The following is a 14,955-nucleotide window of genomic DNA, read 5'->3' on the forward strand; positions in this document are numbered from 1 at the left end:
CAGCAAAAGTAGTTTGCATTTTTTTTTCTCCTACAGTAAGCATTAAATAAAATATCTAAACTTGGTTCTAGTGAGAACAACAATATAAACCATTATTACTATACACCAAGATTTGTTGTTTATTAGGAATGAAATATAGTACAACTATATCTTCAGCTTTAAAATTACCTCGAGGGGCTTCCCTGGTGACGCAGTGGTTAGGAATCTGCCTGCCAATGCAAGGGACAAGGGTTCGAGCCCTCGTCCAGAAGATCCCACATGCCACAGAGCAAATAAGCCCGTGTGCCACAACTACTGAGCCTGCACTCTAGAGCTCGCAAGCCACAACAACTGAAGCCCGCACGCCTAGAGCCCGTGCTCCGCAACAAGAAGCCACAGCAATGAGAAACCACCGCAATGACAAGCCCAAGCACTGCAATGAAGAGTAGCCCCCACTTGCTGCAACTAGAGAAAGTCCGCGTGCAGCAACAAAGACCCAACACAGCCAAAAATAAATAAAATAAAAATTTTTTTTAATTTAAAAAATTGTAAATAAATAAAATTAAAATGACCTTGAATTGACTGGAATACCAACTCTACATCAATATGAAATTGTAAAATGGTTGCAAAACTTGAGGTAGCATGATTATACCCCTTTTGATTAATATTTAACATAACTAAACCTAGAGCAACTGCAAATGTTTCATCTTGGCTTTTCTAAATGTCACAATTCAAATTACAAGTCAACATTCAAACTAACAATTAAAATCACAACAAAACCAACATGACATTTTAAACAAAGGGCAGTTCAACCAAACTGTCACAAAGAGTTCAGATTTCTACATCCTAATTAGCTGAAAAGTTGCTCGATTGTTTAGATTTTTTTTAAATTTTGTTACCTATCAGAAATATACCTACTATTTTCATTTTCTACCTGTGCCACATTTATCTTAAGTTTTATACTTCTGGATCTTTCAACCATTAGAGATCAACCATCAAATTACTTCAACAAGTAGAAATAGCAACACCGCTCCCAAACAGCAATTTCTGCATTGCTAGACACTTATCTAGTTGGTAGATTTATACCATTGTTCATTCTTAGTTCCTTAAATGTAAAAAAATATCCACAGAATGGTGGCATACCTCTAAATTAGTTTAAATATGGTACAAAGTTATTTTTAGTTAGGTTCAAGTTTTAAAAAGGCACTAATCATTCTTCTCAAAGGCTAATCTACTCAAGTTCCTCCCATATTAAAAAAATAAAAAGCCTCATTTATCTCTTTCGGAAAGAAGAAATGTTATTTATGTAATGTTCAAGCACAAGGATATTAGAATAATGTACCTAATATCAAATCAGGGTCTGGATCATACCTATTGTTAATAAAAATAAATTTGACCTTTATTCTGATGATGGGCCTTTCAAACACCAGCATGACTAAATGTCATTTATGTGTTCTTTCAAATGTAATTCTAACTTTTAAAAATACTCTTATCTTCTACTATGCAAAGGAAAAAGGAACAAAACTCCCATAAACGATTACAAGCTGGTTCTTATTCATGAAAAAAAAAATACAAGAAACATTCATTTGAGATCTGTTCCCTCCTTGCATGCTAGAAAGATGAAGACAAACACTTCCAACTATTCAGACAGATCATTCCACAGTTGTAACTTTCATCATAGTTCTTAAAGCGGTATGGTGAGGTCAGCTCACAAACAGCTTAAGTAGCAAAACTAGAAATTGGTGGTAGTAGTATCAGGCTACATAACAGCCTCTCCAAGGAATATGAAGTAAGAGAACTAAAATGTGCTGGCAACATGCCAAGAGACTGGATAGAATATAGCTTTGAGCAATGAATATGCAGAGCTTACAGTATATAGCAATTTATCATCTTACCCCATAGCCTGATTTTCCTTGTTTTAAACCAGAAATAGCCATATATAAGGGGTATTTAACAGTACCAGTTTTCTCCATGCTTATGACTGGGAAAGGCATATGGGCTTGAAATGACTTGGTAACCTAAATACACACCCTAAAATGAAAAATCTGATTTCCATCCTATGTGAGGATGAGTAAGGTAAAATATACAATTGTATTGATGTTATTCTGCACAGAATAGCTTTTATTCTCCAAAAATTATACTGCCCTCAGCATAATCCTAGAGGCTTGGGTTTTTCTATATTGTCAGTTCTGACTATCTCTGCAACTGGTTGACATGTAGAATTTGTCAACCTTCTCAACAGATTTAATAAAGAATTAATTCTGTCAGATCAAAGGACATAATTTTGGTCAGAAACAATTCCTTTGACCTTAATCAAAATATATGTTACTTTTAGGGCTTCCCTGGTGGCGCAGTGGTTGAGAGTCCGCCTGCCGATGCAGGGGACGCGGGTTCGTGCCCCAGTCCGGGAGGATCCCACATGCCGCGGAGCAGCTAGGCCCGTGAGCCATGGCCGCTCAGCCTGCGCGTCCGGAGCCTATGCTCCGCAACGGGAGAGGCCACAACAGTGAGAGGCCCGCATACGGCCAAAAAAAAAGAAAACAAATATATATATATATATATGTATGTTACTTTTAAAATTTCACCTTTATTGAACTATATATTTTAAAAGCATAATAAACTCCAATTCTTAAGTCTCTGACACTTCCTAAACATTTTCTTTCTAAAGAACCAAAAGAAAATGCTGTTATTTTAGGCGAGCGAATCATATTCAATTCAAATCCACATGCATTTAACACCTATTTTGTGCCAGACATTATACTGAGAACTGAGGAAACAAAGATAAATATGTATATGGTCTCACAGAGCTGACAATCCAGTTGGGAAAACCAGACCATTTCAAACTCAATCAAGTTCTGCCCCCCACCCTCATACTGCCACCCACGTGCTCTGCTAGCTAGAGGAACAAAAGCTCTGGTATCCTCCAGGAAAGTGTAAGTAAATCTGCCAGGCAAGATGGAAAAATCTTCCGAGAAGATAAGCTACGTCTTGAAAGATGAGAATTTCACAAGGGAAAGTGGGATACTGCAGGCCAAGAAGGACAGAAGGAGCAAAATCAAGAAAGCACAAAAACATGGCATGCGTGAGGAAACCCACGTGGCAAGGGTAGGGATAACAATTTTGAGTACATGTGCTACTACTTTCTACCCTCAGCCCATGACAGACCTCACTGATCAATTAAAGCATGTTTAAGTCCACATGAGACTCAAACTCCTTCTCAACAGATAACTCAAAATCAATGGAAGGAGGCAAGTCCACGAGATGAAATTTATGTGCTATCCTCAGCCTGGGAAGAGAAAGTGGTGGGATTTGAGACTAGAAGGGTAAATTAAGAACAGATTATGAATGACAGTGAATGCTAGGCTAACAAGTTTAGATTTTATTCCGTGGGCAACCAAGGGTGAACAGAGGATTTTATGAGAAATAATGACATGATCAACTCTGGCAGATGTCTGGCAGATGTGCAAAGAAAGCTTTTGGACCAACAGAATAAAGGCAGAAAGAACAGTTCAAGAAGCTATACCTTCAGGACTTCCCTGGTGGCACAGTGGTTAAGACTCCATGCTCCCAATGCAGGGGGCCCAGGTTCAATCCTGGTCAGAGAACTAGACCCCACACGCAAGCCGCAACTGAGAGTTTGCATATCGTAACTAAGGAGCCCACCGGCCGCAACTAAGAAGCACACGTGCCATAACTAAAGGAGTCCTTGAACCGCAACTAAGGAACCTGCCTGCCGCAACTAAGACCCGGCACAACCAAATAAATAAATTAAATAAATATTTTTTAAAAAAAAGAAGCTATAGCTTCTCAGTCCAGGCAAGACACAATGAGGCCTGAATTTCAGCAATGGCAAAAATCTATTGCAGGTTCTAAAACAAAAATGTAATGTTTTAGATTTCATAATTCTTGGTGCCTTTTTTTTTTTATAACTTTATTTATTTTTGGCTGCACTGGGTCTTCGTTGCTGCGCACCAGTTTTTCTCTAGTTGAGGCGAGCAGGGGCTACTCTTCATTGCAGTGCGCGGGCTTCTCACTGCAATAGCTTCTCTTGTTGCAGAGCACGGGCTCTAGGCGCGTGAGCTTCAGTAGTTGTGGCATGCCAGCTCAGTTGTTGTGGCTCACGGGCTCTAGAGCGCAGGCTCAGTAGTTGTGGCACACAGGCTTAGTTGCTCCACAGCATGTGGGATCTTCCCAGACCGGGCTCGAACCTGTAACCCCTACATTGGCAGGCGGATTCTTAACCACTGAGCCACCAGGGAAGCCCCTAATTCTTGGTTTTAAAACAAGTTTGGGAAGAATTAGTATTCTAATTAGAATTCCCTAATAATACTCAAAAAGGAAAAGAAAAGACAAATTAAGGGAAACACTAGAATTAAAGAAGTGAATCACAATTCAAAATTACTCAAGACTATAAATTCAGAAATAGATATTTCAGGTTTAGCATCAAGAAAGAGAACATCCTCATGACCAGACTAATACTCAGCAAGTCTTTTCTTCCTGAGGGCACTAATACTCTAGCCAACAACACTACTTACCTTACATGCCCCTACAAATCCCAGCGAGAGGCAGAAAGCACAAAAGTCAAATTTAAAACCATATCTCAGCCTTTAAACTCTAAAATTCTTTGTGAATACAACCCATATGTAGCACTTTGGGCAGTATGCAAAAAAAGCAACTTCCTATCATTTCTGCAGAATGTTTAATAAATGAAAGTATTCTAATTAAAAATTAGAACTTCACTGTAGATCAAAAGGCCAAAGAGAAAAGTTTTTCTGTTTTGGAAAAAGAAATTCTTTAGCTGTTGCAAACAAAGGCTAACGAAATCCAGGTGCAACATATCAACAAGCATGCTCGAAAAGCTAGCATTACTGTTTTAAGACCTAAGGATATTCAAACTAAAGATAAAATTATCCTGTAGTGAATGCCAACAATGCACTTCATACTACATAGACACATATTCAAGGGTTCTACTTTGTTCTCATCCCAATTCTTTTGTGTCCCAGTAACAAACTCTCAAATTGGGATTATCTTCCTTTTAAAACAAGCTAAAATGAAAAACATGAACTCCAGCAATAAAATTTATTTGTGGTGTATTGTTTATTCTGAGAAAGCAAATCAGAAGAACAGTTTGTCATAATCAATCTCTTTTCCAGAAAGATATGGATTAGCTAGTCATGAGCAGGGTCTATTTCTCATGATGTCATTCTAAAGTCATCACTAAATGTTACACATGCCATGCTTCCTTCAAATCAATCACAAAACAAGTCATCCTAGACTGAGGTCAAATTCCTTTCCAACTAAAAGAGCTCCAAACTTAAGTAATGGTCCACTTACTAAGTAATAATCAGAGACCAAATTCCAGAAAAACCCTCCTCCTGTACCTCCCCCACCTAAAAAAAAAAAAAAAAATTAGTCTCCTTTTAGCTCAGTGTAATGGAATGTGACCTGTAGTTAAGGGGTTTTCCATTCCTATTTACTGCTTAGAGAACATGAAGCAGATCTATTCTCTCTCAGAAGGGTAATGTATTCTTTTAAAAGAAAAAAAATGAAGTGTAGGAGGTTAATCATGTATAATAATTAGAACAAACAAAAGGTAAGTTGATTTACTAGATTTCTCATGTTCGACAGAATGAGTATATTTAAATCACAACTGAATGTTTATTTTTATTTTACAACCTGATCAGACATCTAAAAGATTTATGATTTGTGTGACTACTAATAACTAGGTAGGGAAGGGGAAGTTAAAACTACAACTACTTAAATAAATCTTCACACATGAAACTACTATAAACATCTTTTCACAACAAATCATATCTTCATCATTGAAGTTACACACTTAAGTACCTAAGCATGGAGAGAAGAACAGGGAATAAATATTTTTAAAATGTACTTCACAGTTTAAAATTAAACACATTTATCTGGAGTTCAGTTTCTCATTTTTCAAAAAAAGAAGATATTTTACTAGGTGATCTTTAAAGCTACTATGATACTTTAACGCACGTTGTAAAGTGAACAAATTCTATGATTTAATTCAGACAAACCTCTTTGAAGATAATCCCCTTAAGGATATACTTTACTTACATTCTTCCTACACCTTCATACATGTTAGTCTCATCTACCAAAGTCATAATCTCTGTATCTGTAAGATGTGCATGCTTTTTCGTTCTGTTTAGCTGTTCAATCTGTATGTCTGCAAGCTTCACCTTCTGTTGAGTGTCAATCACTTTGGCTTGAAGCTCTGTGAAGGCCTAAAAAATAAGTCCATGATTTAGTAGGTGCAACATTTTACAGGAAACATTTAAGTCAAATCTAAATATATTAAAATAAAGCCTGCTAACCAGAGACAAAGCTGTGAAATTTACCACAGCAAACATCAATAAAAATCAATATAATTGTAAACAATCAAGCCACTATGCTAAATACATTTGACTCTTGAACAATTCGGTGATTAGGGGCACTGACCCTCCGTGCAGTTGAAAATCCAAGTATAATTTATAGGTGGCAGTTCCTATACAGCAGTTCCTCTGTATCCTTGGTTCTACCGAGTGGATTCAACCAACTACACATCGTGTAGTACTCTAGTATTTTCTATTTTTAAAAATCTGCATACAACTGGATCCCCGCAGTTCAAACCAGTGTTGTTCAAGGGTCAACTGTACTGAATTTACTCAGTCCTCAGAAGATGCAACCTATTTGAAGCAGAACAAGGGTAAATAATAACCATATCAAGTAGCAAGTATCCGAGGAGTAATAAAAGCACTAAATGCAAGTCACAGGATGAAACCCAGAGATCCAAAACAAGAAACATAAATGTAACAACTCACTACATCTGTATTACACAACTAGGTGTAAAGTACTTTCCCACATTTGTTTGAAATATTAACATGTGAATATTAATATGAGAATACTGACAGATATAATAAAGGTCTCATTTACTCTTTTCAATAATCCTGAGTTAGGGATGGCAGTTTCACCACCACAGTTTACAAATTAACTAAATGTTTTAAAGAGATATAAATGACTTGCACAGGGCTGAACAACTACTAAGTGGAAAAGCAAGTACTTAAATCCATTTCTTCTGACCTCTAGTTCAGGAATCTTTCTATTCTACTATCTACAGTAATATTCAGAAAATGAATATTTTAAGAGAAAAACAAGAATTTCAAAACATTGTTAGAAGAATTGCATCATGATCTTCATACGCACATACCAAGCCAAATTTGACACTTGAGTACCCTTACTCAAAGATAAACGTTTCTTGGATACTCATGAAGTGCCTAGAATGACTTTCACATGCTCTCAAATTTATGCCTTAATAATAACATTTGCGGCTTCAATACACAGCAAAAGCTACTACTTAATTTTTATTCTCACTTTGTTTTCGCCGACTAGTAAGGTTTCAAAAGATTCATTTCGGGGGGAGAGGAAGTGCCTCAAGTTTCCTACTAGTCTCCACCTGCCGCGCCCCCACCCCCCGGCCCCCGCCAAAAAAAAAAACCTTATAAAGATATTAGAAGACCTTTAAACATGTTTCTTTTTCAATTAATTTCATTGGTTGTCAAAACTACCCACTTTAAGTCTGTAATCATTTTCTTAGTTTGCATTCACTGTCCACAGGTTTCCTAGCAACAAATTCAAATAATACTGAGCGGTAAGTCCATTCACAGCTGTACTCTATTGTTAGCTCTTTCACTAAACCCTAACTTAAATTTGAACTTTTAACAGAAAAAAAAGGTGAACTTTTATAACACTTTAAGACACAGTTTGCTAAGGAAGCTGGCATATTGTTAATGCTAAGATATTACAGCACTAGAGACCACATAAGGACTAAAGGTACAAGTTTCAAACAAGAAGCAAGACACACACACATAAATCCTCAGAGCAATAATACGCAGCTTCATTTATTAGGTGGAAAAGCTATTTCAGCTGTCCTATTTCTTATGCAGAGGTTGACCAGGAGACAACCTTAAGTAAAATTTGCTCTTCTAACGAACCAAAACTAATGGTCAAAAGGTGGGAAGTAAGGCAGAGAATACTGGATTCTAGTCCCAACCTTGGTCTGAGTCTTTTCTGAAACTGTTTCCTTTTCTAGAAAAGTATAGATTTAAAGTAGGTAAAGTCTAGGAATCCCGACAACTCTTTAAGCTGCGAAAACGTTCCTGAGTAACAACACATTTATAGGCAATTGTTTGAAAAGAGAAAACCAATTCCTTCTGATACCGATTTTATCTGGAAAACTTTGTTTCTTTTTTGACAAGTCTTTAAATAAAAACGGGGGCGGGGGGGGGGAGCTAAGACCAAAGCCCTAAGATGAACACTGCTATGAGAATACCTAACTGAACTGTATGTAGCGACCTTACAAGGTATGGGATTGAAGATGTGGCCTAAAAACACAGGTTGGACTTGGATTTTTTAAAAGCAAATTAGAATGCAGAATTAGATGCCTCAGCTCGGGCAGCCGTCTCAAAGGGCTCCAGCTGGAAACGCTCACTTCAGGCCTCACTATGGAACTGAAAACTCCAAGCTCAACGAAAGGTCTCTGGAACTCGGAACTAGGGAACAGAAGAGCTATCGGCCCGTCAGACTTAACCAGGCCCAGCGCAACCGGCTCTTACCTAGCAAAGAGCAGCTCGCCCCCGACTCCTGCCTAAAGAGAGCCTGTCCCGCCTTAGGACTCTGGGAAACCATTCCCCATTTCCCTGGAGCCTTCCGCAGAACTCGAGTCTCACTCGATATTCTTGTCCACAGTCCCCTTAGCTTCCAAAGAAAAAGTCTCTGCCTGCTCAAGACCCTCTTTTACCTTCTTCAACTCCAAATCCACGGGGGCCGCCATCTTGCTTCACTCCTGCGCCTGCGCAGTGGGAGAAGGCCGGAAAGAGGATGGGGGAAGGGCGCTCCTTGACGGTTTGATTTCCCCCCTCCCTTCTGCGCCTGCGCATGAGTCTGGCTGCTCGGTTTTCCAACATTCTCCAGCGCTGGCAACCCCCGAAATATCCAGGATTCCGATTCAGAGTACATCTTCCCCACGTGACCTATAGGCCTGCCCTGTTTCTCCACATTCTTCCAAACACAGCACAACGCGCAGATTTCGTGTATGGTTTTAAGCATTTTGACAAATAGCTTAATTTGTGCTGCTAAATTGAGATGTATGTAGATTAGGCCAAAACCTCTTAAGTCATTCATGCCTTCGGCGAGTCCCTGTGCTCTCAGGCATGAGAGAATTGGCATGAGAGAGTCAGCCTGAGAGAATCAGCCTGAGCTTCAGGCATGGCAGTGTGGAGAAGACCAGAAGGCTTAGTTGAAGTGTTCTCCCAAAGAACTTATTTCTACTGAACGCTCCTGGAAGACCTTCTAGACATAGTGGTTCTCACGAGAGGCCACATTAGTTTGTTTAAAAAGAAAAAAACAAACAGATTCTCTGATCCTCATCCCAAACTTAATTACTTAGAATTTTTGCTATGGGGCCCAGAAATTTGCACTTTTGCAAACTCCCCTTATGACCTGGTGCAAGTGGTCTGCAAACCACATTTTGAGAATCTGCTATAAAGTACCTGGCATTTGAACCAAAAGAGTAACTAGTAATTGGACTTCTGGACATGAAAGAAATATATGTCTTACCTACTCTAAAAATCTGTGGGGGAGAAGAAAGGGCAGGGAATTTGGAACTAGACAGATCTGTATTCAAGGTTTGGTCTACCTTGAGCCTAGGTATGTCTGGTTCCATATACTAGTTGTATAGCAATAGAGTTTGTCTCCTCATTTAATATGAGAATAACCCTAACAGGGTTATTCTGAGGAATAAATAAGATCAGGATGAAAAGCTCCGAGCATAACACAATGCACACAGTAGGTACACGATAAATAGTTGTAGTTAAGTTCATGTAGTTACCATTGTTGTGTTTGTCTTTCAAACGGGCCACATCCTCCTTTATGTATTTTTTTATTTTTTACATCACATCACACAGACCATAAATAATCTCTCCTCAGGCTCTCAAGACTACATCTATTCCTTTTTCAAGGCTCTTTCTATCTTAAACAAATTTTTTTTCGTATTAGACTTACTAGCAATCCAAGTGTCCATCAGTGAATGAATGTATAAACAAAATGTGGTATATACCAGGGGTCCCCAGCCCCCGAGCCGAGGTCCAAGCAAAGCTTCATCTGCCTCTCCCCATCACTCACATGACTGCCTGAACCATCCCCCCACCCCACCCCACCTAGTCCATGGAAAAATTGTCTTCCATGAAACCGGTCCCTGGTGCCAAAAATGTTGGGGACCGCTGGTATATACATAAAATGGAATAGCATTCAGCCTTTAAAAGGAATGAAATTCTAATTCTACTTAGAATTCTAATGCTACAACACAGATGAACCTTGAGGACAGTACGCTAAGTGAAATAAACCAGTCACAAAAAAGACAAAATACTGTATGATACTATTTATATGAGGGACTTAGAGTAGTCAAAATCATAAAGACAGAAAGTAGAATGGTGTTGCCAGGGGCCAGGGGGAAGGGACAGTAAGGGGAATTCTTGTTTAATAGGTATAGAGTTTCAGTTTTACAAGATGAAAAGAGCTCTGGAGATGGAAAGTGGTGAGGGTAACACAGCATTATGAATGTTTTTAATACCACTGAACTGTACACTTAAAAATGATTACAATAGTAGATGTTATATTATGTATATTTTACCACATTAAGAAAATGAAAAAATGTATTTACTCTTCTTTCAAATCTACATGTTCTTTTCTTTTTCATAATGATATGCAGTGATATGTTCTTGCCTAAGTGAAAATAATTAGAACATAATGAACATAATTATTTTTAAGTTTCTTTACAATGTTTTATCACCTGAAGTTTTTTGGGTGTGAATTCTTCCACTGGGGGCGTCTGCTAGTCTTTCTTATGAGACTTGATTTTCTCATTTGACTCTTAAGTTTTTGATTAAGTTCCTATCTTCAGTGTCTAGCATGTCCTGGACGATGGAAACATCTCACATTCACTTCTTTTTTTTTCTTTTTTTTTGGCTGCGCCGCGCACCTTGTGGGATTTTAGTTCCCTGACCGGGGATTGAACCCGGGCCCTCAGCAGTGAAAGCGCCAAGTTCTAACCACTGGACCACCAGGGAATTCTTCCACATTCACTTCTACCAGAGCCCTGTGAGAGACATGAGTTCCAGACCAATTTTTAGGGTGATTCTTGACACCACATGAGTGAAGCAAATTTAGCGAAAAATAAACTTTGCCCTGAGCATAAAGTTGGCAGAATGTGTTATACATTTATAGACTGGCAGCCACTGTAATATGTTTCCTTTTTTTTTTTAATATTTATTTATTTATTTACTTGGTTGTGCCGGGTCCTAGTCGTGGCAGGCAGGCTCCTTAGTTGCGACACGTGGGCTCCTTAGTTGCAGCATGCATGTGGAATCTAGTTCCCTGGCCAGGTATCAAACCAGGGCCCCCTGCATTGAGAGCACGGAGTCTTAACCACTGTGCCACCAGGGAAGTCCCTGTAATATGTTTCTATATGTCCTTTTTATTTGGGCCTTCAAAATAAATATTTCCTTTCTCTCTCCAGAGCTTCTAAAATGGCAGGAAAAGACTGTCTATGAAAGCCCTAAAGAGTCTGCAGTCCTTGGACACTTGCCTGGAGAATAACCGCTCTGTGCTTGCTTCTATTATTTTTATTTAAAAAGAAAAAAAAAACAAGAACAGACTTCACACTGAAAGCTTCACTACTACAGGGATATACTCCTTCTGAGGTTCAAACAGTCCACAGTGGTGGAATTTAAAAGGTGATCCTCTATTACCCTTCGGCTCTGCTAATCCATGCACAATACACTTACTTATTCATTCAACGAATATTTATTGAACATCTGTTAGGCACTAATCTAGGGCCTTGGGATATAACAATTAACAAGAGACAAATTCCCTGAGCTCATGGAGCACACATTCCAGTGGGGAATGACAAACAATAAACATGCAGGGACTTCCCTGGTGGTCCAGTGGCTAAGACTCTGCTTTCCCAATACAGGGGGCCCAGGTTCGATCCCTGCTCAGGGAACTAGATCCCACATGCCACAATTAAAGACAAAGGTCCCTCACACGGCAACAAAGATCCCGCGTGCTACAACTAAGACCCAGCGCAGCCAAATAAATAAATAAATATTTTTTTAAAAAAAGATTGTATGTTCCAATAGCTAGAATAAACAAATCTATTTTTTAAAAACATGCAAACAAATAACTTCATATATTAATAAGTATTATTAAGAAGAAAATAGCAATGTGGTTAGAGACTGACTGGGTGGAGGCCCCTTAGATGTGGGAAGCTCTCTGGAAGGCCATACATTTGAGATGAGACCTGAAAAATAAGAATTAGACAGCTATGCAAAGAGCTGGGGAAAGAGCATTCCAGACAGAAGGAACAGCAAGAGCAAAGGGTTTAGGATGGGAGCAGGCTTGGCATATTTGAAGAACAAAAGGAAGACATCAGTGTGGCTGGGTGGGGAGAATGGTAGAAAACCATTGGTATTCTTTTTTTTTTTTTTTTTTGGGCTGCGTTGAGTCTTCGTTGCTGCACGCAGGCTTTCTCTAGTTGTGTCGAGTGGGGGCTACTCTTCATTGCAGTGCGTGGGCTTCTCATTACAGTGGCTTCTCTTGTTGCGGAGCACGGGCTCTAGGCACACGGGCTTCAGTAGTTGTGGTTCATGGGCTCAGTAGTTGTGGCTCACAGGCTCTAGAGCGCAGGCTCAGTAGTCGTGGCGCATGGGCTTACTTGCTCCACGGCATGTGGGATCTTCCCGGACCAGGGCTTAAACCCGGGTCCTCTGCATTGGCAGGCAGATTCTTAACCACTGTGCCATCAGGGAAGTCCCAGAATGTTATTCTGAGTGTGATTGGAAGCCACTGAATAATTTCAAGCAGGGGATTGATATGATCTGAAGAGATTGATATGATTCTATTTTAAGGAGACCATTGTGGGTTCTAGGTGGAAAATAGATTGGAAGGAGCAAGTGTTGAAGCAAAGAGACCAGTTAGGAGACTACTCCAGTAGTACATGAGACAGATGCCGATGGTCTGGGTGAGGATGATGACGATGGAGGTAAACAGAAGTAGTTGGATTCAGGTAGAGGTTACTGAACTCAATGAAGGAATGGATTGGGGGTAGGGGGTTGGCCATGAAATAAAGAGAGGAATCAAAGATGATTTGTAGGGACTTCCCTGGTTGTCCAGTGGGTAAGGCTCAGTGCCCCCAATGCAGGGAGCCTGGATTCAATCCCTGGTCAGGGAACTGGATCCCACATGCATGCCACAACTAAAGATCCTGTGTGCCGCAACTAAGACCCAGCACAGCTTAAATAAATAAATATTTTTTTAAAAGATGATTTGTAATCTCCAAATAAGTATGCTGAGTGAAAGAAACCAGACGAGAAAGAGTAACATGCTGTATGATTCCATGTCTAAAGTTCTAGGGTATGCAAATAAATCTAAAGTGACAGAAAGAAGATCAGTTGTTGCCAGGTAGATTGGGGGTGGTGGAAACTAAGGAGGAGGCAGAAAGAAGGGGTTACAAAGGAGCATTAGGTAACTTTTGTGGTGATGGATATATTTATTATCTTAATTATTAAGATGGTTTCCTAGGTGGGAATTTATCAAAGTGTACACTTAAATATATTCAGTTTATCATATGCAATTATACCTCAATAAAGTTGTTTTAGAAGGAAAAAAAAGACTCCTAGGTTTTTGACCTGAGCAAACTTGTTGAGTAATATGTCTTTTACTGAGAAGAGAAAGTTAGTTCTTATGATATAGCCTACATGCAGTCTCAAAGCCACTCTCCAGGAATAATAAGAATAATCTTTCCTCCTGGGAATAGACTATATTTGTTAGAGTATAGGTTCAGCTGCTGTAACAGAGTTCCAAAATAGCAGTGGCTGGAACAAGATAGAAGCTCATTTCTCTCCGTTACAATCATCCAGACAAAAGCAACACAGGGTAAGTATGTGAGTTCTACAATGCCAGAGTTCCCAGGCTCCATCTATCTTATCCATGTGATCCAAGATGACTCATCACCACCATATCCATAGCTTAGCTAGATGGAGGGGGAAAAGGACAGGGGAGACTCACTCTGTCCCTTTAAAGGCATATCCCAGAAGTTGTAAATGTGGCTCTGTTTGCATCATATTGGCCCAGAGAGAATCACGTGGCCATTCCTGGTGACAAGAAAAACTGAGAAATGTAGTTATTATTGTGGGCAACTATGTGACTAACTAAACACCAGGAATTATATTATTATGAAAGGGAAATAAAAGAGAGATACTGGGGAAAAATTAGCAGTTTCTGACATGGGAGCTTTTCAGCTTACAAAGCCATTTCTCATTAATCAAGTTGTTTGATCTTAACAACTTTCTATGATGGATACTCTGAAGGGTTCATTTCATTTGAGAGAAAGTTTAGCAGAGTGGTTAAGAGTATAGACTTTGGAATCTGACCACCTAGTTTCAAATCCTGTTTCTACTGTTTACTTGCTGTGAGATCCAAGGAAAATTATTTAACCTCTCAGGGCTTCTGTCTCTTCAACTGTAAAATAGAGATAATAACAGTACCCATCTCATAGGTTGTTATCAGGATTAAATGAGATAATGCATGCAAAGTTCCTGATATACAGTTATACCTAATCTACATTAACTATTATTTGGTGTCAGGTATTGCAAACATACAGATAAATAAAAGAGCATTTCACAGTACAGTGGGGGTCACAGATAAACAGAGAGTTATAAAAGAATATGAAAATTCTTCTGTAGAGGAAGTAACCCCAGGAGTTGGAAGAACACAGAGGAGGGGCTCCTAACCCAGGAGTCTTGTAGGAAAAATAAGAGTTTGTGGCAAAGAAAAGAGAAACAATATTCCTAGAAGAGACTAAGACACCAAGGCAAGAGCCTAGTGTCTTTGGAGAAATACAAATTGTTTGGTATGCCT

General features: G+C 39.2%; 1 protein-coding gene across 1 annotated transcript in view; it reads right to left on the bottom strand.

The window, feature by feature from the left end:
- PFDN1 (prefoldin subunit 1) overlaps nt 1-8,896 on the bottom strand; it is a 59,354-nt gene extending 50,458 nt beyond the window's left edge. Inside the window, exons 1-2 of the mRNA XM_019924532.3 lie at nt 8,780-8,896; nt 6,061-6,227 (exon numbers count right to left, since the gene is read on the bottom strand). Coding sequence (XP_019780091.1) covers nt 6,061-6,227; nt 8,780-8,812 — 200 coding nt within the window. The 5' untranslated portion in view covers nt 8,813-8,896. The remainder of the gene's footprint in view (nt 1-6,060; nt 6,228-8,779) is intronic.
- Between the last annotated feature and the right edge of the window lie 6,059 nt (nt 8,897-14,955).

Source organism: Tursiops truncatus, chromosome 3, assembly GCF_011762595.2.
Source record: "Tursiops truncatus isolate mTurTru1 chromosome 3, mTurTru1.mat.Y, whole genome shotgun sequence".
Taxonomy (NCBI): domain Eukaryota; kingdom Metazoa; phylum Chordata; class Mammalia; order Artiodactyla; family Delphinidae; genus Tursiops; species Tursiops truncatus.